The sequence below is a fragment of the Ambystoma mexicanum genome, chromosome 3q, assembly GCF_040938575.1.
Source record: "Ambystoma mexicanum isolate Mex_15411 chromosome 3q, UKY_AmexF1_1, whole genome shotgun sequence".
NCBI classification, from domain to species: domain Eukaryota; kingdom Metazoa; phylum Chordata; class Amphibia; order Caudata; family Ambystomatidae; genus Ambystoma; species Ambystoma mexicanum.
Genome location: NC_090926.1, coordinates 317,067,600 through 317,093,776, shown reverse-complemented (window position 1 = coordinate 317,093,776; position 26,177 = coordinate 317,067,600). Strand labels below are relative to the sequence as shown.

At 44.6% G+C, this 26,177-nt stretch overlaps 1 protein-coding gene across 6 annotated transcripts in view; it reads right to left on the bottom strand.

Moving 5' to 3' along the window:
* Positions 1 to 26,177, bottom strand: part of FMNL3 (formin like 3) — a 780,663-nt gene that overhangs the window by 262,552 nt on the left and 491,934 nt on the right. For all 6 annotated transcript variants that reach the window (XR_011305037.1, XM_069653874.1, XM_069653877.1 and 3 more), the window contains 2 exons: positions 12,701 to 12,775; positions 11,967 to 12,077 (listed from right to left, as the gene is read on the bottom strand). Coding sequence is in view for 5 of the 6 variants with exons in the window: in XM_069653874.1 (XP_069509975.1) it covers positions 11,967 to 12,077; positions 12,701 to 12,775 (186 nt within the window). In the remaining variant the exon portion in view is untranslated. The remainder of the gene's footprint in view (positions 1 to 11,966; positions 12,078 to 12,700; positions 12,776 to 26,177) is intronic.

The window sequence follows — 26,177 nt, the reverse complement described above, 5'->3', positions numbered from 1 at the left end:
CCTGTGCCTCGAGTAGAATGTGCTCTAAGTGTAAATCTCTTTTAGCCAGACAGTAACACATTTGGATACATTTAACAATCCATCTAGAGATTGCAGACTTACAGACAGGGTTCCCATTCTCATTAGAGGCAACAGAGACAAAGAATTGGTCTGTCTTTCTTGGTGGTTTTGTCGTATCAAGGTAATACAGCACTGCGCTCCTAAGTGTATGGAGTGTTCTTTCAGCCGAGTTAGTGGGATTCTGAAAGAAAGTTGGAAGTTAAATGGAGCGGTTCACGTGGAACTGAGAAATGAATTAAGTATATGAATAGTATCAAATGGGTTTTGACCTGAGAGAGCCTGCAGTTCACTAACTCTCCAAATAGAGGCAACAGCCACCAGAAAAGCAGTCTTATAGGCGGGCGCCTTAAGACTAGCTTTGTGCATTGGCTCAAAAGGAGGAAGCATAAGCTTTGTAAGGGCAACATTAAAGTCCCATCCGGGAGTTGTATTAGAAATAGGAAGGCAAAGTCATTTTACCCCTTCCATGAAAGCCTTAATTACAAGGACTTTCCACCAGGAATCCTTGCTTTGAGATGTGGTGTAGGCAGAAAGGGCAGCAAGGCCTTTAGAGAATTAAAAACTAGTCTGGAATGTAAGAGGTGAGTTAGATAAAGGACTGTGTGTGTGGGTGAAGTCGATTGGGTTGATGTTACGAGTACTGCGCCAAATGACAAAGCATTTCCACTTACTTGAATAACATTGCTTAATATTAGATTTTCGTGCCTCTTTCTGTCCATACACCTTTGAGGCAGCTGGAGAGGCCCAAACCCTATGACCCCATGCTGCTAAGTTGAGTGTTTGAGGGCATGGGTGCAGCGTTGTCCCCTGGTCTTGGGATAGCATGTTTTACAGGCAAGGCAGCTTCAGTGGAGGGGAAAGTGACATTCTCATTAGATGCGAGAACCATGGCAAATTTCCCTGACCTTGTTATCCACAGACCATTCCCCTTTGACTGTCTTAGGGGATACCTTCAGGCGTAGGCTGGGCATTGTGCGTTCTCCAGTGTTGCGAAAAGGTCGATGTTTGGATGACCCTATTCTGCAAAGATGTAGTGTAAAATGTGTTAGTGCAAGCGCCACTCGTGTTCTATGGGTAGCTGCACGTTTCTGCTGAGCACGTCTGCCAGAAGATTGTGTGCCCCTGGAACACATTGTGACAGGAATAAGATATCGTGTTTGAGTGCCCATTTCAAATGCTCTATGACAGTTTGGACAGCACTGGAGAGTTGAGTGCCCGTTTGTTCAAGTTACACATGGCTGTCCTGCTGTCTGTAAGGACCAGAATGGTCTTCCCTTGCAGTTGTGTCCAAGAAGCTTTCGAGTCTTTGAATACAGCAAGTAGCTCCAACAGGTTGATCTGTTCATTTGCTACTGATTGTAACCATGTGGCATGTGCTGTCTGGTGTAGAAGGTGTGCGTCCATGGTGAGAGTGGCTTCTTCGACTACCACTGCACAGACTGAGCGAGGGCTGTCGAGACAACCACTAGATCGTCCCACTGACCACTTGCCTGACACTATTGGCTCGAGAACCACTACTGCATAGGACGCATGCACAGACTATAGGACCTGGGACAAAGGAGAGGAGGCTTGGGAATACCCTGAAGGCACAGCAGGGTTTTATTAGAGCCCAGCACCATGAGATAGGGCCTTACAATGCTTTTCCTTGAGTTTGGTGTGGTTTTTGACTAAAGAAGTACGTTTTGACATGTCTTTCGCCGCATCCGAAACATGCGCCGAAACCTATGGGAGGCACCATGGGCAACAGAAGTCTTGGTTCCATGCGCCAACTGCGACAGTGGAGGCACAGTGGGCCCTGAACTCTCAGGTTATCTAGGCCTGTTGAAAATGTTGACGGGCCTGTGGGTGCCGAAGACTTTTTTGAGGATTCTTTCAAAGGAGGACGAGGGGCTGTGGGCTTGGTCTTTGAAAGAGTGTGTACCCTTGTCACCAGGGTGTGACTTACCAATTGCACTGCTTACGGCACGATATGATTGTATATAGGCAGTGTATAAATAAACTATGTGTTTCAAAGTGCTTCAAGGCAAGGGAGGAAACAAGGGAAAATACAATGACATTGTTACAGGCCATGAACAGTAAGGATGTGAAATTAACTATCGTACTCGGCCTGACGACATTTCAGATAGTGCAAGTGCTAAGACATATATAAGGAAGGGAGGGGGGAAAGTGGGAAGGAAATGCAAACAGACCGGCTACTACCGTACTAGGCCTGACGACATTTCCGGTAGAGCCAGAGAAAAAAAAAGGTGAGGGAGAGGGGTGCAGAAAGGGAGGCGAGGAACAAAATAAGCGACTATCGTACTAGGTCTGATGACATTTCAGATAGTGCTGGAGCGGTGGGTGGGGGAGGTTTCAGACAAGTAAAGGGAGGAGGAGGAGACAGACGAGGTTGCAATCATAATAGGTCCAGGTACAATTCTAATAGAGCAATTGCATAGAAGAAAGTAAGGGAGGAGGAGATCGGAAAAGGCAGAAAGGAAGAGAAGGAGAGAACAGAGTAAGCAGTCAAAAAGAGTGGAGAAGCAAGAGGGTAGAGGGAATACAATTGCAGAAGTCAGTATTAACACATAATGTTACAAGCCCGGATACAAAATGAAGATGGGAACAACATGATTCAGGGCCACCATGAGTACAAGATACAAAGGAAGTCCAGCATGAGAGTTGAGAAAGGGTGACGCACCGTGAAACAATGAAGTCCATAAAAGTCAAGTCCAGCATTGGCCACAAGATGGTGATGGTCAAACCAGAATGTATCAGGACAGACTCCTGCAGAAGTAGGCTGGAGGGGGAGCAGGGTAGATGAATCAAGCAAAACAGGAAACACCTGTGTGCAAGAAGGGTTAGGGGCACAAGAGAACATCACGGCAGAACCAGAGGGGGTGGGGATGGCCTGTGAGGACAGGGGGAGTAAACACATGTTGGTGCATGCTTAGCTGCTGTCTGAGCAGAGGTTTGGGCCCTGGGGCCTCCTGGTCCAAACATGAATTGCCCTTTTCTTCATCTGCCCTTCACTTCTGACACCCGGGCGAGAAATGACGTCGATCTAAGAGTTAAAAGCAGAAAGGAAGAGCCAGGGCTAAGAAGGTGGTTGGTGCTTAGGCAAGGTGAGCTAGATCCACTTGCACCTGCTCCCCATCTGTAAAGGAGAAGAGGCTGGAGGGCTCCTTAAGTAGGGAAAAAGAGCAGCAACCAGGAAGGCACCAGGTGGGCGAGCTAGCTAAGTGGGGAAAAAGAGCGGCAACCTGGAAGGTGCCAGGTGGGCGGGGATAGAATGCTTAGCAGGGCTGGGGACGAGCATGAGGGAGTCAGCAGACTCCACAATAAGGTCACCAAACTCTGAAATGGAGCCGTGGCTGTTTGAGGAATCTTCATCCGAGGCGACGGCACCGGCGGGAGATTGACTCTTGCTCGTCACTGTGAATGTGTCGGCTAACAATGAGAATGTAATACGTACTTCTAATGCAAGTCGGAGTGTTCGCGTGCCTCCAATTAAGAAGGGCAACGCTTTCCAGATCACTCAGAAACCTAAAGCTGACTTTCACTAACAAGTATATTCCCATCAAAGAGAGGTTGCGTGTGAACAACCGATTCCCGACTGGAGTCAGATTGCAACTGATAATAAAGGAAAATACAATTTCTTATGAGTCTTTAAAGTTATAAATCCTCCTCCAAAAGTGGTCGTTTGTACCGAAATGGGTTTCTATTTTGAAGAAGGATCCTTGCAACATTCAGAACAAGTATTCTATGAATATAGAAGTTGTTGAACTGAAAAGAAGAGCAAGCATTGCCCAAGCCAGTAGGCAAATCTTTGTATATTGAAATGAGCGCTGTTTAGATCTATTCACCCGCATTCTGAGTATGTTGACGTTGTTAAAGGTCTGGTGTCTTCCGACACAAGTTTACCACTGTTATCCAAAGCTAGAAGAGTGGCAATATAGCTTAAGGATAGCTACTGCAACCATGAAGGTGTAACTGAAGCTGGGGAAGGGAACTGGGTGCTTGTAAAAAGATTATGTCAACAATCTGTAATGCTGAGACTGTTGAAAGAGGACTAGTCTTGCAGCATAGACAGATTACATTGGTGGCAATAAGATAGACAGAAGAGGCAAAGAGGCTATTTTCTCATAGCCTAGGAAAGAAGAGTGCCTCATAATTCTAATGTATCAAGTTGGAGTAGACCTTACAGAACTGTGGTTGTGTATAATAGTCAGTGCATCCTACACTAAAGCTGGTTGAAGAAGTGGCATACTGTGGAGCAAAGGAGCCTGCTCCCATAGTAACAGTAGAAGAAGGTTGTCAAGACGAAAGCAACACCCTAAGAAGTAGCATCCTGACAATTTTTACTAAAGACACTGCAGAGGTCACAAATACAAAGGAAGTTGTTGAATCAGAAGTTGTTTCTTTGTTTTGTGAACTGTGGCAAACCAATCCTGGAAGAAGAATATCCAGGAATGCCATTGGTGCCGTTTTCTGGGCTGTAATTGGAAGGGGAACTATTCAACAGAAAGCTGAAAAACTGGTACCAGTGGGGTTTTGTTTGGTTAACTTTTATTTCATTTTGGAAATTACAAGAACTGCTTCAAGACTTTACTTTCCTTTTGAACATTTGGGAGAAATCGACTTTGAGCAATCCTGGGGAAAGGGTCTACCCAGGACAGGTGAAGGTCATCCAAATCACTGGTTGTCGGTTATTCTCTTATTTATGTTGTTTATGTTTTACCTTGAATGTTCTGGTTTTTAGTGTGAGTGCCAGTTTTGTTGATCAAGGAGTCATTGCCTTACACCTTAGACTAGTTAGGAAACTCCCTGATGGAATCGGTTTAGTGAGGTTTAAGTTTTATTTTTTACTTTTAATAAAAAATGTAATTTGGATAAAAACACAAGCAAATGTCCACTTCGCATTACTGACTCCTCACACTAACCACCGATTTGTGCACCTTTCTTAAAGCGTCTTAAGTCTAAAGAGTCGACAGGCTTTGCTACGCCTCTCGTTGTGGTCACAAGGTAGACAATTGTACACTCCCTAGGAGTGTCCTTCCACGGAAACCTGTTACAGGAACGGCACAATTTCCATGTTACCATGGAGTTCTCTCCATGGTAACATGGAAAAAGAGCAGCCAGCCGAGTAAAGAACGAGGAGGGAAAGGAAAGAAAAGGCATTATCTAAAGAGAAAAATGTCAAGAAAAACAGGTCTCCACTCTCCGAACTGTAAGGCAAAGGCCGACAACAGCGGTCAAGTTGTTGGGAGTCAGCAAAGGGTTGCAGACGGCAAACAGGAACAGTTGTCGAAAAGGTTTGTCGATGGAGGGGTCGAAGATGCGTGGAACAGCAATAGTTCTCGTTAACACAAGCTCTGCATGAAGCGACCGATCAGAATGGCAGAAAAAAACAATCTGGGGGACACTCGACACGTGAAGGATTTTGGGTACACTAGACATCACGTTAAGGATAGTGTTACATACATGCCCATGTCGACATCCCTTTTTCGATCTTTGAAAAAAATGCAATACTCCATGATTACCATTAGATGTCAGACTATATGCACAGCATCTGATTCTAAGCAGATTCACAAGCATCAGATAATGTATTTACATATCTCATTGCTCAGCCTGGAAAATAAACTACAGCTTATCATAAAACATACCGCTGAAAAATTCAAGGTGTAAGACGGTTGTAGAAGTCAAACATGAAAGAACCACATGAGACATGCCACTTAATGTAGCAGTGCAAACCCTTTTTCATTCAGCAAACACTCTAAAATGAAAGCTGTAAGCAGTTCTTACATTTTAATTCTACCCAACTGTACAAATAAAGGTATTCTACTACCTCACCCAGTTTGAGGCATACTCCAAGCATTCCCTTGGAATTTAATGTTCCTCTTGCAGGATCACTAGCAACCAGGAGGCGTACGAAACAGTCAATGATATCACAAGTATTCATTTGTTAAATTATTATTTTCTTCCGGTCCTCCTCCAAAGCCCTTCTTTGGCTCTCATGCCACTCAAAACAGGCTTCAGGTACTGCAGACTCAGATCACCAACTACCTGTCCAAAGCCCATATATATGCTAACTTTCATAATATGGTTGTTCTGACCCCCATTAAACAAAATAATTATAGTGCTTCCCTTTCAGGCAGGGGTCTCAGAGAGATATGCCTACTATGTATACATCTCCTGACAACCAAGATTTTGCTTAAAGAAGTGGAAAACCTATGGTTTTGAGGCCAAGTTCTGGGAGCTACTAGACCAAACGGATGCCCCTTAGAGGTTTACAGTCCATCAATGCGGTCACATGCCAGATAATAATGGCGCAAAACACTGGATTTTACAACGCATGCACCTTGGAGCAGCTCCATGAATTAGTATACAAAGTCTTAAAATTCCTCACTGAGGTACATCACCGGCTCATTGATATTCACCCACAGAAAACATGTTTCCTACAAGAAGGTAGCATACAGCGCAACATGAAATGGGTAAAATTGTCTCGAAAATTGGGCGGTGTGCAGTAATAAAACTGCAGCAAAATTTCTGTGGTTTGACCCAGTAAAGGTGTACCCATTATACCATTTAAGGGGAGTGGGGGTTGCAGGGCTGTCCCCCGCTTCCCTTTTTATGGAACCAACTGGGCCTTCGGTATTTGAAGAATGATCACCACCATTGTGCTCCAACCAGAAAGCTATCCTCTACAGTGAGGGCATAATACTAAGTGAAGACTCTTACAGTCTTAGATAAAAGGGCCAGAAGGAAGCATTGACTTTTCCATCCCTTGTACTTTACTATGAAGAACACTCGAATAAATAAAACTCCTCTTCCTCACTCGTCCATAAAACTACTCAGATATGGCCCCTTCCAATAACACTGGCAACTCACAGACCTGCAGACTCTATGAACTTGCTAAGGATTCACCCTTCTCCCGGGGATGACAAACCTGCTACCCTAAAACCTATGCGAACACAACAGAAATGCTTCCATTAGCGAATTAATCAAACCAAAAAGTAACATAACCACTGCCACACAAATTCCTTTTTCCTCTTTGCTCCCGTCTCAAATATATCAATGTCAAAACAAAAAAGAACAGTTAAATAGTATGTCAGAAAATGACATCTGTTGCATATTTCTCACCGAAACATGGTTCAAATATATTTGCTTTTGACCATCCATAGGGCAATGGCTACAAGGTAATTCTGAAGACCAGAATATTAAGAGCAGAAGTATCACTCCAATACACAAGGAAAGATTATTCATCATTTAACTGGATTTGGCTGCCCAACTGCGAATCCATGTTAACCTGCCAGGTGAAGACTTAGCAGGCTTTATTTTAGACAATATCACATCACACTGCAACCACTGTATTTAAGGCAATTTGAAACATTGGTTAGAACAATCGTAACATAACCTCACAAACACCCTTCTAAGAAACCTGGAATTTTGTATTAAGCACTCGTACATGTACATGCATTAAACACTTCCAACACATGGCAAGACACACACTAGAGTCCATGTCTAGGCCACCAAACCTCCTTCTAACATTAGCAACAGTCAGCGTCTACTGGGTCGACCATTTCTTCTCCAACTTACTCCCGAGTTATTCTCAGACACCAACATCAGACTTCAAAGCTCAATACAGAATCTGGAAAGATATCATCTTTGAGTTTGATTTTGCGACTACATGGATCATTACACCAAAGACACAAACACGCTAATTTACCCTGCTACATGCATGAAAACATGTTACCTATGAATCACCAATGACTTGGATACCACTGCCACATTGAGAACCAAGAAAAGTATGATGAAATCAGAACCACACGGTTCAATTAAGCCCTGGAAAAAAAATAATGCAAAAAACAAAATGCTAGAATTAAAATAGAGAATAAATAAGAACTCAGGATCCCAAAAAAATACCTCCTACAAAGGAGGCTCTACCACACTGAGATAAAGCAAGCTAAAATCTTACTTTTAAAGAATGTCTCTAATCCTCAGAAAGAAATAGTTTAAATAATCTCAAAATTCTGCAATCCAGCAGGCTCTTCCCCCAGCTCTAGCCCACCTTTTCCCTATGCAGTGCCCTCTCCACACTTAAAAATGGACACTTACTACTGGATTAAAGACAAGTTGGCCAACCCAACATCCCACAGAGAATGACTATTGCCCCCGACACATGAACAAAAGATTTTGTTCCTTCAGCCCTGTCTCAACCGTGGAATTTGGAGACTATGATATCATTACAAATAAGCAAAATATTCTTGCAGGATCCCTGGTGCACCTTTGACCACCAGTCTTCTTCAAAGATATTCTAAATCTTCCTCCTGTAACAGAGGCAGCTAGATCTATATTAAACACCTCTCTTCCAGACACATTGCCCAGAAATTAAAACAAGCCTATTGTGAAGCATTACTAAAGAAAGGTAGCACAACCATATAGAATAGACTGAACATTCGAGACATGGATGAGGATATCCAGTTCTATTCCAAGAGACTACACAAAAATCCAAATGGAAATAATGCATTGACCAAGAAGTAAATGACAAGGAACAAAGCAGATGAGACAAACTCAATTTCTTTTGAGGCATCAAGCATCCCAAAGAGAAAAGGATTCCTCCTGAGGAGCCACAACAATTGGCGAAAGACGCGTCGAGGATTAGACACATTAGAGGATTATAATCGTTTGAAACTGAGAACGTGGAGGACCTATTGACTTTGTCCCTTAGGGGCACACATGATAGGTTCATCCAAACGATGAATTGGTGACATGACAAGCAGAGAAAGCATTCTATCAGAAACTGGGTTCTCTTTTAAAAAAAATTTAAAAAAAAAAAAAAAACACACACACTGGAGGACTTCAAGTTGTTACAGCATATAACCAAGCAACAGCATTTTTCACGCCAGAATGAACATACATTTCAAATTTATTTGAATAAACCGTCTGGTTAAAATAAAAAATGTATTTGTTTACTGTGTTACTGGCGCATAGTTTCCCAAGTGTTTTTCTTTGCACCAAGTATTTATATATTGGGCAGACGTAATATACTTCTGGGATCCGACTTGCGATGATACTTTAACAATACACAGGACATGGCGTCATAGGACAACAAATGTCTGCAATCCTTCTTTTTACAAGTGACACTTCCACTCTCATATCCATTGAAGTAGATTCAGTGATCCCTGTCCAACATATCAGCATAATAAACAACTCATTTATCTAGGAATGGTTAATAAATTGAGAAATATACTACCCACTAACTTCTATTCCCGTTGATACTTAATCTGTGTTTGCATTTGATTATGTAGTTAAGCAACATGCACACTGTATATTACATGCTTAACAGGTCCTTAGGCTTCTATTGACATAAGTTTTAGCTTCTACTTAAATTAGAACCACTCCTCTTACATGCATGTAATAGAATCACTATTAAAATATTTAGAACTAAGGACACATGTTATCGCCATCACATCCTCATTGCTGTGTGTACTGCTTCATGCATACAAATCTCAGTACGTAGTTAACACATGATAACTGGGAGAGGTATATTATAAAATGTATCAGTCCTAGCTTAACAAAGAATGTATTCTTGCCAACTAAACACTCCTTTTAATCTATAATCTATAACGCAGAAATTGTATGGCTACTGTATGTATAGATTAATCGCTAATTTTGATGGTCACATTGTTTTGTATCTTCCAAGTTTTGTCTACCATGCCAAATCTTCCTCCACGAAAGGTACAAGTCTATCTTATCTGTTAACTAACAGTTCGTAATATAACAGCAGCAGCTCAAAGGCCTCTACCAGTCTTACTACACGGTTCAAGTACTTCTTAACTTGAAACTACCCCACATAAATAAGCCTCAAACAAAACCTAAATCGCATATCTTCATCATTATTAACACATGGTTCGTTTAAAGGACCAAAATACATCAGTTCTTACAGACATCACTCTTTATAACCCTCTGCATCCTCCCTGCCATCGTTCATCATTCTTTCTTCTACTTTTCCATCTCCATAGCTTTCTCAGTTTACTCCTTTCCCCTCCAGAGATTACAAATTCGGGTACTCTGGGCAAGGGCACAATATGCCACCTTCTCCCGGAAAAAACAGGTGCTCTGGGACTGATATGGCGGTGGTTTGGTGCAGTATAAAAGCTCCATAACTTAACACACCGGACCCTAGCCTCTACCAGACATTTGACAGCGATAGACATACCAACATACCCAACCTAAATCTGAAGGATTATGCAAGACTTTCTTTGCTTCGAGGCAGTCCCCTAAAGAAACCGCCTTATCTTGATGTAAGGGATGAGGAAATGCTGTCCTTTTCTGAAAGGTTTCCCCTGAGCAAGAGCATTGTGTTTTGTTAATATTGTTTTCTAGTTTTGTAGAGTCAGAGTCCAGGTTTGCAGATACCTTAAATTCCAGTCAAAATCAAAAGTATAACAGACATATTGATTTCAGGAGGATACCCTCAGGAGGGTTGTGGCTAAAGGTCAATTTAGCAATACTTGTGTCCAATTAGGTAGGAAACCATATTAGACGGCTTAATTCACGTGGGAGCCTGTACCACTATAATAGACTGTTTTAAGAAAGGCTGAAAGGGGTGGCTCGAAATAAAAGTTGCCAAGCCCGATCTAGTTAGATACTTTGTCGGTGGGTCATTTCCATTGAAGGCCCAGAGGAAATATGCATTTTCCAATAGGGGACGCGGTCTACTCCAGAAGGTGACCAACAGTTTGGCAGTCTCATTTAGGAGACCCCCACAGTTGAATCCACAACAGAGGGAGATCTTGATATTTGCGTGGACTATCGAAGGAGAACCATATCTTTGGATGTTTAGATGAGGAGACCCAGTTAACTGGGCCACCTAGAAAATGAGACTCTGCAAGCTGTTTTTAAATTAACAGCAGACCCAGATAACTGGGTTTAACCCCGAAGACCACCCATACAGTTTCGACAATGTCATTAGGAGGCCATGATAATGTCGACTACTCCAGCAGCAGACCCTGATAATTAGTACAAAGAAACATGTTCCTGTTCTTCTACAGAACGAGGCCAGGTAAGTGGGGTTTCCTGCTGAGTGAGCTTTCTAAAGCAGAATACATTGGTAGTACCAACAACATAATAATAGGATACCCTGACAGGTGATATACACCAAAGGTATGTTAAATAAGTCTGAAATTCTGGTATCAGCTAGATGGGTTTACTCCAGTTGGAGACCCCGTTGGTTGGTTCTATTTTAGTAGCAGGCCCTGCTAGTGGGATATAAACCCAGTAGCTGATTGTTTCCAGAATGCACTGCTAGATGTTCGTTTTCCAGTGGAAAAACCCTGGTAGGCTTATTTCCAACAGGACACCATTCTAGGCTGCTGTTCTACAAAAACAAATAGACCCTGCTTATAAGGTGATATGTTCAGTGCAATGTGCTGTTAGAGATGTCATTCAAGGGCAAACCCTTAGTAGATGTATTCCACTACAAGACCCTGGTAGGTGATACTTTCCAGGAAGGTACATTGTGGATAGATGTTTGTAATCAGGGGAATATGGCATGCTCTATTCAGGCAGACACCTTGTAGATGGGACTAATTTGGCAGGGGACAATAACATGTGCAGCTATTATGGAATACATAGAGGATACACTGGTGGCTTGTCTATTCCAGTAGTTGACTTAGCCAGTTAGACACATTTGTATTTGGGTAGGCAGATTCCAGGAGACTTTGATGTTCAAGGTAATTTCATAATAGATTCTGAAATATTTGTTTACTTTTTATTTTCAGACCAGGACCCTCGGGATCCAAATGTCAAACTAGCATGGTAGAACAAGGCCAGGGTTGTTTGGTGCCCATCCCCCTCACTGCACTCTTTAAACCTCGTTCCTCCCTTGTATAGGACTGCTATTGTGTTCCACTAGGATTTACCTCCAGAAACTCTTCCAGACCCAGTTTAGTGAATTCATACTGCAGGTGAACTCGGAAATTCATGTCCTCAACGGAGTGAACCACAATGTTTATAAATTGCATACAAGCCACCTACGGAGAGAAAAGAAACCAAGGTCAGAAGTATGAAATAGCAGAACAGGCCACAGAGTCCGGAACAGAGTTCTGAAAATGAGAAGGTGGGGGAACATGGGAAGAAGGGACTCTTTGCAAACCATCATAAGGACCAAAATAGAACAACACTTTGGAACAAGACAAGTGACCACCAGTCCCATCAATGTACAAAGTAAAACAGCATTCAATTGTCATGTTAAGCAGCACATCTCTTCCCCCGCTTCCCACTTAACCCGCACATAGGATTTTCCCCCACATCACATGGTGGCTTTAGGTTCCCAACTGCAGCATGTTACTTTATTATCTTTCTAGGGCAGAATATACCATACAAGTCTCATACAGCGGGCAGATTGTCTAGTGGCATGAGCTGGTGGTACAGGCTTTGGTGCTCGAATTTGAGTAAAGAAAATAAAACATGTTTTTTTTTGGGTGTAATTTGTGTTTATTGCACTATTTATTTTAACTTTAACCTGTGTGTTAAATAGAATGAAAACTGCAGTTATCAGGTTACTCTGGTTACTTGGAGGGCCATAAAAAAGGTCCTGAATGGTCGCAACCAGCCTTCATGTTATGCAACTGATCTAGGTGCTCCAGATGCTCACCAAGAAATCAATGTTGCTGTCTTCATTTCGAAAATACTCCATCAGCTTCTCAAACCGATGCTGCTCCTTGCACACCTAAAATTAAAAAAAATAAAAAGACAGGTGACTTACCAATCCTGAATTAGAATATGGCTAATAAAAGGTAAAACATAGAATTCAAACCAACCAAACGCTCTCGAAGTCCACCACTGCTACTCGGAACCATTACTACCGAACCCAAGACTAGCTAATGTTACAATCTTTTCCCATCACTGGTCCCAAATTACAAAACTAGACAAATGGTTCAGTTCTTCCAAGGCAAAGCTCCATTTGAACACAGACCCAAGAACACAGTTACCCCTTGAAAAGAACTCAAGAGACACACAATCACATATTACCCCCCTCCCCAAAAAATAGTTTCTAAATTACAAAAGTGTATAGTTAGCCCATAAAGAGCACCCACAGGCTATAAGAGTATTGCAGTCACAAAGAGCGTAAGATACCCAAGCAGAGTAACCACCAAAACAGATGCCATATAGGACACAAGGTAACTATTGCCCCCCCGGCCCAAAAAAAAAAAGATCAGTAAAGAAACAAGAACATTGTTACGCCACAGAAGAGCTTTATTAAAGGCACCCATGCTCTGTTACTGTGCAACAAGCACCATTAGGTGCAAGGGTACAGATCAGCCAACAAAGAACTGCAATAGAATACACGGGCAGTGTCACTACTGAGATATTGAATTGTAGTGCATATTTTATTTCACTCAAGGGTAGATTGCTTAAATGGTGCAGCACTCAGGCTGTGATAATATGCTTTTATGAACCTAATTGAAATGGTGATTTCATTAATACAGTATTTGATTAGTTAACAGATTGCATAGTCACCCATAAAAGCGTTAGTTTTGTTGCATTCCACCCATAGATTGCTCTATTGGACACCCCATCTTTTTGCTTTGTTTCGAGTCCTTACCTGACGTTTTGGAGGCAAGTACAGCCTTTGATTTTTTTTCCGCTTGGTTTGCACTCATTTGTATGGGGAGGCAGATCAGTCTGAGATTATCATGCTGAGAGACTACTGCCCTCAATACAAGGTCCCCGGTCTGGAAAGAATGCCTGTGCAATTGCCGTATTACCGGCACCCGTATGATTTCTAGACCGGAGAAACACAAGTTTGCCGGTGGGGCAGTGCTCTACCGTCAGACCTGACCTGTCGGTAGATCAGGCCCCTAATGGCAAATAAATTACAGATTCATCAGTACTGGTACTACGGTTTCCGGTAATCCCATTCCATGAAGTCCTGTGGGACTCCATGGAATGGGAACTTACCAGAGTCTCTGCCACCTGTAATATCCCGGTAATACCCAGATATCGGGCGGCAGAAACAGTAAGACATTTTTGCCAGTATCCGGACGGTATTTCCAGCGGGATACCGTCAAAAGTGTAATGAAGGCCTATGTCTCGCTTGATGGGTTTTTTGTATTTTTACATCTGCACGCATCACCCCAATGTGTAGTGTGGTTAAGATACTTTGCATCCTTATATCTTTTACTTTTGTAACTCTCTGGTTACAATACAGAGTGTCCAGGAAGGGCTGGTTGCAGCCAACATTTTCCTACCGTGTTTTGAACATTTATCCTGCACACTTGTGCAATTAGCACAAACAGCTCCCAAGAGTGGCTAGCACTCTAAGATGGCCATGCCATGAAAGTTTTGCCTGTCCTTTGGCCAGATTGTTCCTTGGCCTACTTCCTGTCCTCTCATGGGCGTAAATGCCATATATCGAATGCCTTTTACAGGGGAAAGCTGCTCCTTTTACAGGCTATGGGGTGGTCTGTGTATGTGGTCGGATGTGGAGGCTGAGACTGTCTGATCCCAGGTCACACCTTGGTGCCTTAAGATCTGTTGGGCAGATTGTGTGACCAGCGGTTATCCATGAATGCATGAATGCTGCAGATCCTTTCCCTTGGTGGACCGGGCGAGCTTCGTGTCCAAATGCTGGATAAATGAGGACTGCTGCAGCCATTCAATAGATCATTGTTGGAGCCAAGACCCTTACAAAGACCAACCCGCTGGCTACCTGGGTATGACTCCTAGTGTTGACCAGCACCAACTCCAGTGATGTCTCTGTGAGGCCCTGCTCCTTAGCCTGATATAAAGAAGACCCTTGTTGGTACATTGACCCCTGGACCAGTGGAAACAACCACTCCCAAACCCGGCTTGAGGACCTGTGCCTTCTGAGCCTTTGGAAGTGTGCCTGGACCAACTGGTGGACTGACCAGTCCTCTCCTGTTCTGCTTTGCTGAAAACGTTGCCCTTCTGAGTGCATCCTTAGAATGTAGAGGATCTTGAGCTTGTACTGCAAGAGACCTGCTCCTGCATTTTCAGCCTTCTTGCATAAATGGAGACTACAGAGGGTCTGCTCCTTTGTTCGTCCATTGAAGTTTGCCGTCTGACCGTGGTGACTCTCGATGGAATCCATGTTCTTTGCTCCCGGTGTCATCTTAGGTCACTTACTTCACAAAAGTCTTATATTTTCTTTGCAGTACCTAGAACCAAGATTCAAGCACGTGACCGCCAAAACTAAATCCAGTATCCATAAGTGACCTCTTCATCCACGAACCCTGTGCCTCCCTCGACATGACCACGCACAGAAGACTTTGTCCCCAAACGGAATCCAGAGCCTCAGCCGTGGTCTCTGGAGAAATCCAAGGTGGAACAGTTAACATACCTGTTCCTTTTGCCACCTGCCCCCATAGGGTGCATGGGTGTAAAGTCCTGTTCCCATCTCGCTTTCCCGACTGAAGTTGATGGTAACCTTGTTAAGGATCCCTTCAAGGCCTATCCTAGTGTAGTAGGATTGAGAGGACCATACCTGAACTTTATTAACTTGTTAAATTTTGAGTCACAACCACTGGCATCGTCCAATCCCACAGTAAACCTGCCTGAAAAGTATCATTTTGGAATGGATTACTTCAGGGCACAAGGCCCCAGGCCATCTTAAAGCTGGACTTACTACGTGCTATGGAATTGTTTCATGGTTGCTCTAAAACGTTTCTACTGAAATGTATGCATCCAAGTAGTTGCCTATTTTACACTGGTTATTGAATGAAATGCTTTCCATATTTTCCTAAGGGTTAATGTGTGTGTGTGTGTATATATATATATATATATATATATATATATACATATATATATACATATATATACACATATATATACATATACATATATATCTGTTTTATAGTAGGTGTGTGTAGGTGTGTGATGATATTTGCCTAGAGGTTTCACTGCTCAGTGTGTATTTTAAAGGCCTAATAAATCATTGTATATTGTTGCACTTACCTCTATATCTGTAATTATTGGTGTTCTGTGTGTACTCACTGTAGCCCTAGACCACTACCACACGCCACATAAGCTTAGGCTTTACTGCTCTGCTACGGACCTTGATCCGGTTTGGCTAGACTTTAGTGTATTTCCTGTTCACCATAATTGGTCTCCCAAAATCCAGCTCCAGGGTTGAGTTTGGAAATCCAGGTGAACACACATTAATTAGAATAATTGTCAGCCTCTAAATTGATCTTTGTAACATAGAGGAGTACAGTTACACACCTCCCCTGCTAGCACATCCCCCCCTAAAAAACAGACTGCTTTCAGATAAAAGTAGAACACTACTCCAAAGGACCAATTAAGGATACAAACGCACAGTTGCTGCTAAATAGACCACATTCTTAAGTTCTGACAGAGCAAACATAATAATATTCAAGGAATCCATAATCATTTTATATAAATCTCAACTACTACTACCCCGGAGCTCTAGACAATGACCTTAGACGCCAGTCAAGGGCATTTTAACAAAGAACATGTTTAACAGATGCTTGTGAAACCCAAATCACAATTAGATGTTACTTACATTGTTAGTTGGTGAAAAATATTCTTTAAAAAAAAACAAAAAAAAACCAGAAAACCTAATTTTATCGATGCAATGATTTAACAGCACATGCTGTGGAAATAAAAGGCCTTTCACCTAATCATTATATGTGAAGAAAGAAGTCCTGTTGCGGACTTAACAGAAACACAGCAACTAGAGTCACTAGCTCAAAGAAATACCAATAACCATCTCAAATTCTGCATCAGGAGACCACAGGTTAGATTATAAGGAGGAATACAGATTGACATGGAAAAGCATTTTAGTCCAAATGATTTTTTTTAGGCTTCATTCCCTAATTAGTGTTTTTTCCATTTACTTTATTTCAGATATAAACCTTCTCTATGTAAGGTATGCACACCCAAAGGATAACTAATGCATGCATTTCTTGACCCCGAGGAAGACAGGGCATGAAAGGAATCATCCATATGTCGAAACATGTCAGTTCAAATAGGACATTGCCAAATACTGCACTGCATAATGTGCTGTGGCCTCCCTCCTCGCACACAGGTGGGACCCATTTGGGTCAGGTGATTTGGGAATAGAAGGAGACTGCCTCCTTTCTGGGATCCTGATGGTGTAGCAGACATGCTTTTAGCACCTCGAATCTGAAAAGCACTACATGGGCCACTGTTGCTAGGGCAGAGACTCTATGATAGGCGGTGAATGAGGACTGAAAAAGAAACAGAATTTAGATCTTTGAGGAGATTATAAGTGCTTCAGAACTGTCATTGTGAAGGTGATCTGGAAGATTGGAGGACAGCTGGTACCCTCACTTTGAAACAAGGAAATCTAGGGTAGGACTTGCAGCACATCTGGGTATGCCCTGTTACATAAGTGACTGATATTCACTAGCATTTAACATTTCCAGGGAGTGAGGAGAACCAGACTTCAAGTGGGCAAGCTGTGTGCGATTGGGAAACCCTTAATATTCAACATTAGGAAATCTGATTCCTTTAATATTCACGCTGGATTCTTCCTGGAAAGCCTAAAAGGTTACAGTGAAACAGAAACATAGGGAAATACCTAACCACTATCTGGCAGCAGGGAAGTTCCAGGGAACATCAATGTGAGGACCAAGGGAGAAAAGGAAAGAGTGCACCCTCCACTCTCCCACCCACCCCCAAAGAGAATCCGATAAGAAGTTGGCGTAGGCCAGGTGGCACCCAAAAACACCAAGATCACACAAGAGAGCCGGTTGAGGCGCAGAAAGACAGCACAGATATTAAGAGGGTGGCCTCAAAAGAAGATGTTGAGCAGTGTGTACAAGTCTTTCAGGACAAACTTGCAGCTTCCTTGCAACTACAATTCGACATCTTTACTTCAGAATTCAAATCTGCCTTGCGCATATATGTAAGGACATCGCCTCCCTGGAGGAACGAACAGACACTAATGAGCAGGTACTGCAAGACTTGGCCCAGTAATCTACGAAATCAGACGAGTTTCTCGAACAGTTGGCAATAACAACGTATAATGTTCAGCAGCAATGTGAAGACCTGGAGCATAGATCAATGGGGTCCAAAATTCGTATATGAAATATTCCAGAATCGGTGAATGACACAGCCCTAAGAGAGGAAGTTACAGGAGTCTTCAAAGATCTATTGAATACGGAGGCAGAGGTAACAATTCCCATTGACAGAATTCACAGAGTTGGTCCGAAACGGCAGGATCTGAGTGCCTGTCCCAGAGACACATTTGGTGGCACTAGCATGTTACCCGCAGAAGGTACACATTCTTAGGGAAGCCAGAAAAGCGACAGATCACACTTAATGGGAATGAAACCCAACTGTACCAGGATCTATCTCCTGAGCCGCTTCCCCACTTCTTGTCCCGCCTTCTCAGGCCTCTTCCAGCCCTCCCCCGGCCGCTATTGGTCAATTCCAACTTTATCCTGGACCAGACCTGGGCACCCATCTGCCTGGCAGCCCCTGCGGCTAAGGGCCCCAAGGCAAAGGGCGGCTCCTAAAGAGGCGGCTCAGGAGAGTATCTGCAGGTATCCGCAGGAGAACCATGAAGCCAGTAGCCTGCCGTCAACCAACACCAACCAAAGAGTAAGTGTGGCAAGGGTGGGGACTGAAGCAATCACTTCACGCCAGAAAGCCCTACCACTCTCACCTAAAATTCCCTAAAAGTATTACGGTTTTACATTGTACAGCCACATATTAAGGACAAATGTACCCTAATAGCATCACTATACTGAACCCTGCATGTAGACTGTGCTCCCAACATCATTGAGTGTGCCCTAATAGCGTTACTGTGGTATAGTTGAATCTAGAAAGTGTGCCTAATAGCGTCAATGTGCTAAAGTTTAGTGGATGGAGTGACTATATCCCTGTATTTCTTTGTATCTCCTATTTATGCTATGTATATGCTAAGTACCTGTATCCCCATGTTATCTGTATCCCATGTTTACCCTATCCATCCTGTTGCTTTATATACATAGGCCGCTATGTACGTCCCCTGTCCTGCTCTCGTGCTTGGTCGCAAACATTTTACTGATAACCACCATATCACACTACTACGCTTACTCTCTCCTATTTACCATCATTCAAATAGAACACAGCTATGCTATGACACATTCGGCCTAGCTGTTCTCATACTAACATGACCCCACGAACACCTCATCATCCTAATAAAACACAGTTAGCTGAGCACATACCGGCTAGCTTAAGTGTCTCCTCAGGATTAACACAACCAGAACTCAGTCTGGGTGTCCACCCTCCAGACTGAACACATCCAACTGATCTCCTCAGCACCACACCTACTGCCAAGAAGCGGCTATCATGCAACAAACACACCAGCTGCACACATATCCGGTGTGCCCATGCACCATACGACACACTTTCTCTCTACTGACTTGAACTGCGGTTCCCGAGGGCGTTCAATTTACCAGCCCTTTGAGGTCATACCAATGATACATAAGGCGCCATATAAATGCCAAGTAACATAACAATGACACTAGAAAAGAGAAGGGAAATGCGTGAGATCCTGCAATACTTATAATTCCACAAGATAACATACTGATGGGCCTTCCCATTTGGCCTTTTATTCAATTGGGAGGGTAAACAGCATTGAGTTACAACTACGGAGGAGGGTGCCTGAATTTTGCAATTGGACCAGGAGCACCAGCCGGGCCCTGGCACTGGGACGGCTTATGCCCGCCAAGAACTGCGACAGTGGGAATGGTCGACAGTGCAACGGACCCAGACAAGAATTCAAAAAGGCCCTATTCCAGCAGAGAAGCCTCCAGTATCCTGAAGGTAAAAACTCGCCTGGGTAGGTGTCAGGGTCACAGGCCCGAGAACACAAAAACTACAACATCTAGTGATGGGGGGAATGGGTCACTTGACTCACGTATGTCCCTTTGGGACCCATAAAACACAGGGGCCCTGGCTGGACTCAGTCCTGGTGCCTTTGGCACCAGGCTCATATAGAGATGTGAGCAGGAACCCTATTTCAGTGCAGGAGTGCTTTTATTTTACAAGAACTTTCCAGGAGCTAAACGCCTTTATTCCAGAGAACATCCTCATGTGCTGACTCATCGGGTGTGGCTCCCTAGGAATGGTCTTCATGTGCTGACTCATCAGGTGTGGCAGGCAGGGTGAACCTGGTGGGCGTGGCTTCAGAAGCTCAGCTATATAAGCTGCTCCATCCTTAAGGCTGGTGCTTCGCGTTACTGTGCACTCGCGTGCAACGTGACGCTCACCGGCGCTTGGACCAGTTTACTTACCTTTGAAACTAGGCGTTCTCCTGCATACTCACCTCCAGGAAACCAGTGCCTCATCGCATCCTCTGCAGACTCATCTCCTGACATCCAGTGATCTTGATCCCGACACAGCAGCACTGCGCTCTGCGTCCACAAACTCGGACCCTGTGAAGAAGAAAGACAAGGTTAGAACATCCGTCCTTGGCCGCGCCGCATTTGAACCCTGCGCGCCCCCTAGTTAACAATTTACCAGCTACTGTACCACTGCAGCTTCATTCCTCGTTCCCTCCGGCTGCCGCCTCTAGCTCCGCAGCTTCTGCCGGGCCAGCAACATCACCTGCAAGGGGAGAAAGCAAAAGAGCATACATCAAAAGCGGAACGGACAGCAATACAAAACAAACTTTACAATACAACAAAAACAGACAAGGAAAGACAAAGGCAAACGGGAACACTTAACTGAAGTATAGTGGCTAAGTCGCAGCAGGACTGGACTACCACATGCAAGGGACCAGTGAAGGAACTCAGTCCAGATCATACAAGCACCCCTGCCAGAAGCAGCAGGACGGAATGCTCGCCTAAAACTAATCAACAGGTGAGCTTTCCAGGGACAGCGCATCCCACAGGGAGAAGGGGTCTGGAAGGGGTTCAGGGCACAAGCCGGCATACTCACGCCCCCTATTCTCCATGCAGGAGCAGTTCCGAGCAGCATCACCTATTACCACAAGTCACCACATAAGCAAAGAGGGCGAAGTCGGACCCGAGCGACCTCACCCCGGGGAGGGCTGCAATCGTGCCCCAACGCCTCTGCAGAGACCAGGTGAGCGTAACAGAACGCAAAGCCTCTTCGAATCTCTGTCTGGGCGTTATTGAAACTTCTCAAACGGACCAGTTGCCCGGATTAGTGGGAGAGTTACGGGCTGAAGTTCATGCCTCAAGACAGGAAACCAATGCCCCAAGGAGGGATCTAATTGTGAACCGGAAGTGGACAGATTAACTATCAAAGCAAATGCTCCAGGCAGAGACAGGCCAGGTCCCACTGCCGGGGTATGCCCCTCCTGCCACGCCTCCACAGCCCACGCCAGTACAGGTGTTCTTCCGGGGTTGGGGGTTCCCTTGGCCCCACCAGAACGCTTCACAGGCGATCCGAATAAGTACGCTATCTTTATGAATCAATTTCACCTACATTTCTTGTGCAGACCTGGGGCATTCCCTAACGATCAAGCAGGAGTGGCATTTGTACTCTCATATTTGGCAGGCAGTGCAGAGGACTGGTCAATACCCTTGGTAAACCAGGATGATCCTTTGCTTCGAGACTTCGGAGGTTTCCAACATGAAATGGAGAAACTATTTGCACGGCATACTCAAGGACGGGCTCTGGACAATGAACTGTTATCACTACGGCAGGGTAACCAAGACCTACTAACATAGATCGCTTCCTTCAATCGTCTGATAGCAAAAACTAACTGGCCAGAGGAGAAAAGAACTACACTCTTTTACAGAGGCTTGCGAGGGGAACTTAAGGACGTATTAGCCCAAGTAGTAAATTCCCCCGGAAAGATGTGCTGAATACATCGACCTGACAGTGCAGCTCGATCAAAGATTGCAGGATCGGAAGATGGATCGGGCCATGTCCGAGGGGCGGTCGGTCTATGTGCGACCTCGTGAGAATCAAACCAAATCCCACAATCAGTCTGAGCCAATGCAAATCGGGGGCTTGCGGAACCCACTCACCAAGGCAGAATGGGAGAAAAGGAGACAGCAGCAGCTTTGTTTGTACTGTGGTAAGGCAGGTCACTATCTCTGAGAATCCGGTGAAACCACCCAGGAAAGCAGCTGGAGCAACTGACAAGGGTTAAGACGAAGAACAGGACTCGGGGAAACTCCAATGCCCGGCAAGCGTAGGGGTCCACTTGTCGAGCAGTGAAAAGGAACCTATACAGACCTCACATCTAGTCATCCCTGTGCTCCTGGTAAATCACAAGCAACCATCGAAAAAAAATGCCTTGGAGGCAAACATTGACAGTGGGGCTGTGGGAAATTACATGGACCAAGATCTGGCTACCCGGATAGGCCTTCCTCTCCGACAGAAGCAGGTTTCAGAAAATGTCACAGCAGTCGATGGATCTCAGCCATCATCCGGCCCAGTGACGCATTACACCGAGAAGGTTACACTTCTGTGTCAGGACGGTCACCAAGAGGACAACACCTTCGATCTCATCGGCGCTCCTCAGTTCCAGATGATTTTGGGAATGCCCTAGCTGAAGACCCACAATCCCAGGATTGACTGGCGTAAATGAGTTCTGACCTTTCCCCAAGACTGTGCCAACACCTGTTACAGCAAGGGATTCTCATTAAAAGGTCTTAACCCAGGTTCGTTGAAGAAAGAAACCATACTGGGCCTCACCAGTTCACTACCACCTGAATACCTGGATTACCAAGATTTCTTTCAAAAAGAGCAGCAAACACCCTACCTCCGCACAGACCGTATGACTGCCAAATTGATCTGGTACATGGAGCTCAAGTTCCCTGCAGCCGGATTTACGCCCTAACAGAACAGGAAAACCTACATCTAAAAACCTACCATGATCAGTCTCTGGCAAATGGCTTCATTCGTCCATCCAAGTCCCCTGCATCCTCACCCCTCTTTTTTGTGCCTAAACTCTTTTTTTGTACAGAACTTGCATTGACTACAGAGCACTTAACCAGATCACGTTAAAAAAAATGGTAGCCGTTAGCGCTTATCCCCGAGCTCTTGGATCAAGTAAAAAACGCTGAGATATATTCAAAACTAAACTTACAAGGGGCCTACCATGAAGTAAGAGTCAAAAAAGGGGATGAGTGGAAGACGGCCTTTCGCACGGAATATGGCCTTTATGAATATCAGGTTATGCCCTTTGGACTATTTAAAGCCCCGGCGGAGTTCCCGTTTTTCATGAATGACGTGCTCCGCGAACTGTTGGACTTCTGCGCTCTTGTCTATATTGATGACATTTTATCTATTCAACCACCAAGGACCACCACGTCAACCATGGCCAGGCAGTTTTGGAGAAACTGTGGCAACACCGGCTATATGCCAAATTGGAGAAATGCTTCTTTCATGTGACAGAGGTGGAATTCCTCAGTTTTATTCTCTCACCACGGGGCGTACGCATGGACACACGCAAGGTAGACGCTATCCTTAACTGGCCTTCACCGACATCCCTAAAGGGAGTAGAGTGTACTCTGGTTCACTAACTTTTATTGCCGGTTCATTCCCGGGTTCTCCCAGATCGCCCACCCAATCACCTCTTTACTACGGAAAAATAAACAATTTCATTGGTCCCCAGAGGCAGAGAAAGCCGTCCAGGAGCTAAAACAAGCATTTACCACAGCACCAATTCTACGGCATCCTCAACCAGAACTGCCATACGTAGCCGAAACTGATGCCTTCAACATAGCAATGGGAGCAGTCCTGTCACAACGAGACCCCGAAACAGGTCAATTGCATCCCGTGGCATTCTGATCTCGCAAGTTTTCAGCCCCTGAATTGAATTATGCAATCACTGATAAAGAACTGCTAGCAATTAAGGCAGCGTTCAAAGCCTGGAGACATTATCTTCTTGGAGCTAGACATACAGTCACCATCGTCACAGATCATCGCAATCTACAATATCTGAAGACTGCTAAAGCGCAATCATCACACCAATTCCGCTGGGCTCTCTTCTTTGCAGAATACGACTGTCATCAACTATAGACCCGGAGTACGCAATGGAAAAGCAGACGCCCTGTCTCGCATGAGTGAGGGAGAAAAGGCATTCACTACACCAGACCCCGTGGCCATCATCCCGGAAGGACGAATCCAAGGCATGATTGCCGCAACCACCACTCTAGACAACTTAAAATCTGACTTGCAACACTTGATGAGTCCACCAGCGCAACAGGAATAGCTAGGGAAGGGAGATGGTGGACAACCTACCATACTACCAAGGGCGATAGTACATCCCGGATGAGAAATTACAGAATCAAATCATCGCAAACTCTCATGATTCATTAGTAGAAGGGCATCTGGGAATAGCCAAAACCCTAGCTAAAATAAAGAAAGATTACTGGTGGCCAGCTTGGCGAAAGGACATTGTCCAGTTCATCGCAACCTGTGGCACCTGTGCACAACACAAGTCCCTTTAGAAGTACCCCCAGCACCTTGGTATACGCTATCAATGGATTTTATTACAGACCTTCCCTCCTGTAATGGATACAATACCATCTTAGTCGTCTGTTTTCCAAAATGGCTCACTTTATTCCCCTGAAAGTTCTCCCAACTGCTTCTACTCTGTCTACCATTTTTTTGGAACAGATTGTCCATCTACACCGGGTCTCATCAATATTGATATCAGACCGAGGAACTCAGTTTGTCTCTGCATTCTGGAAAAGGTATTGTAAAATTGCCAAAATCGACCTCGACGGCCAGACAGAACGGACTAACCGGACCCTCGAGCAAAACATAAGGTGTATGCTGCAACAAACAGAGGATACCTGGAAGGACATACTTTGGTTAGCAGAATACGCATATAACAACTCCATTCACACCAGTACAGGACAAAGCCCATTCTACATAGTGTACGGTCGACATCCACGGACATCCGTTTTCGACCCACTCTAATCATTAGAAATGCCCGCTGTAACGACCTTACACAAAACCATCACCCAAGTTCTTAAGGAAGCAGCAGAGCATCTTGCCAGAGCCAAAGAGAAACAGAAGCAGTTTGTGGATCGGCACCAAAGGGAAGCTCCCAACTACCAAGTCGGAGACAAGGTTTGGTTAGCATCCAAAAACATTCCACTGAAAGGACCACGGGCGTTCCGTCCCAGATATCTGGGACCCTACACTATCAAGGCTGTGGTCAACCCTGCGGCCATGAAATTGGAATTACTTGCTCAAATCCGGACCCACCCGGTGTAACATGTCTCCTTCCTAAAATCTGGATCGATACTCCACCGGATCCCAAAATAGTTGAAGGAGAACCAGAATACGAAGTTAAAAGGATCCTAGACTCTAAGATGGTCCGGTCCAAGTTATACTACCTTATAGACTGGAAAGGTTACGGACCAAGATCGGACCTGGGACCCAGTGAGCAGGTCCACGCTCCACGATTAATCAGGCAGTTGCACCACAATAACCCCACTAAACCAGTGCCAGGGGGGAAACGACCCATGAGAGGGGCCTTGAGGAGGGAGTGCTGTCATGGCCACAGGCCCCAGAACACAAAAACCACAACATCTAGTGATGGGGGCAATGGGCCACTAGGCTCACTTATGTCCCTTTGGGACCTATAAACACAGGGGCCCTGGCTGGACTCCGGCCCATATAGAGATGTGAGCAGGAACACTATTTCAGTGCAGGAGTGCTTTTATTTTACAAGAACTTTCCAGGAGCTGAAAGCCTTTATTCCAGAGAACATCCTCATGTGCTGACTCATCGGGTATAGCAGGCAGGCTGAAGCTGGTGGGCGTGGCTTCAGAAGCTCAGCTATATAAGCTTCTCCATCCTTAAGGAGGTGCTTTGTGTTACTATGCACTCGCGTGCAACGTGACACTCATTGCCGCTTGGACCAGTTTACTTACCTTTGAAACCAGGCGCTCTCCTGCATACTCACCTCCAGGAAACCGGTGCTTCATCGCTTCATCTCCTGACATCCAGTGATCTTGATCCAGACACCGCAGCACTGCGCTGCGCATCCACAAACTCAGACCCTGTGAAGAAGAAGAAAGACAAGGTTAGAACATCCGTCCTAGGGCCGCGCCGCACTTGAATCCTGCGCGCCCCCTAGTTAACAACTTACCAGCTAATGTACTGCTGCAGCGTCGTTCCTCGTTCCCTCCGGCTGC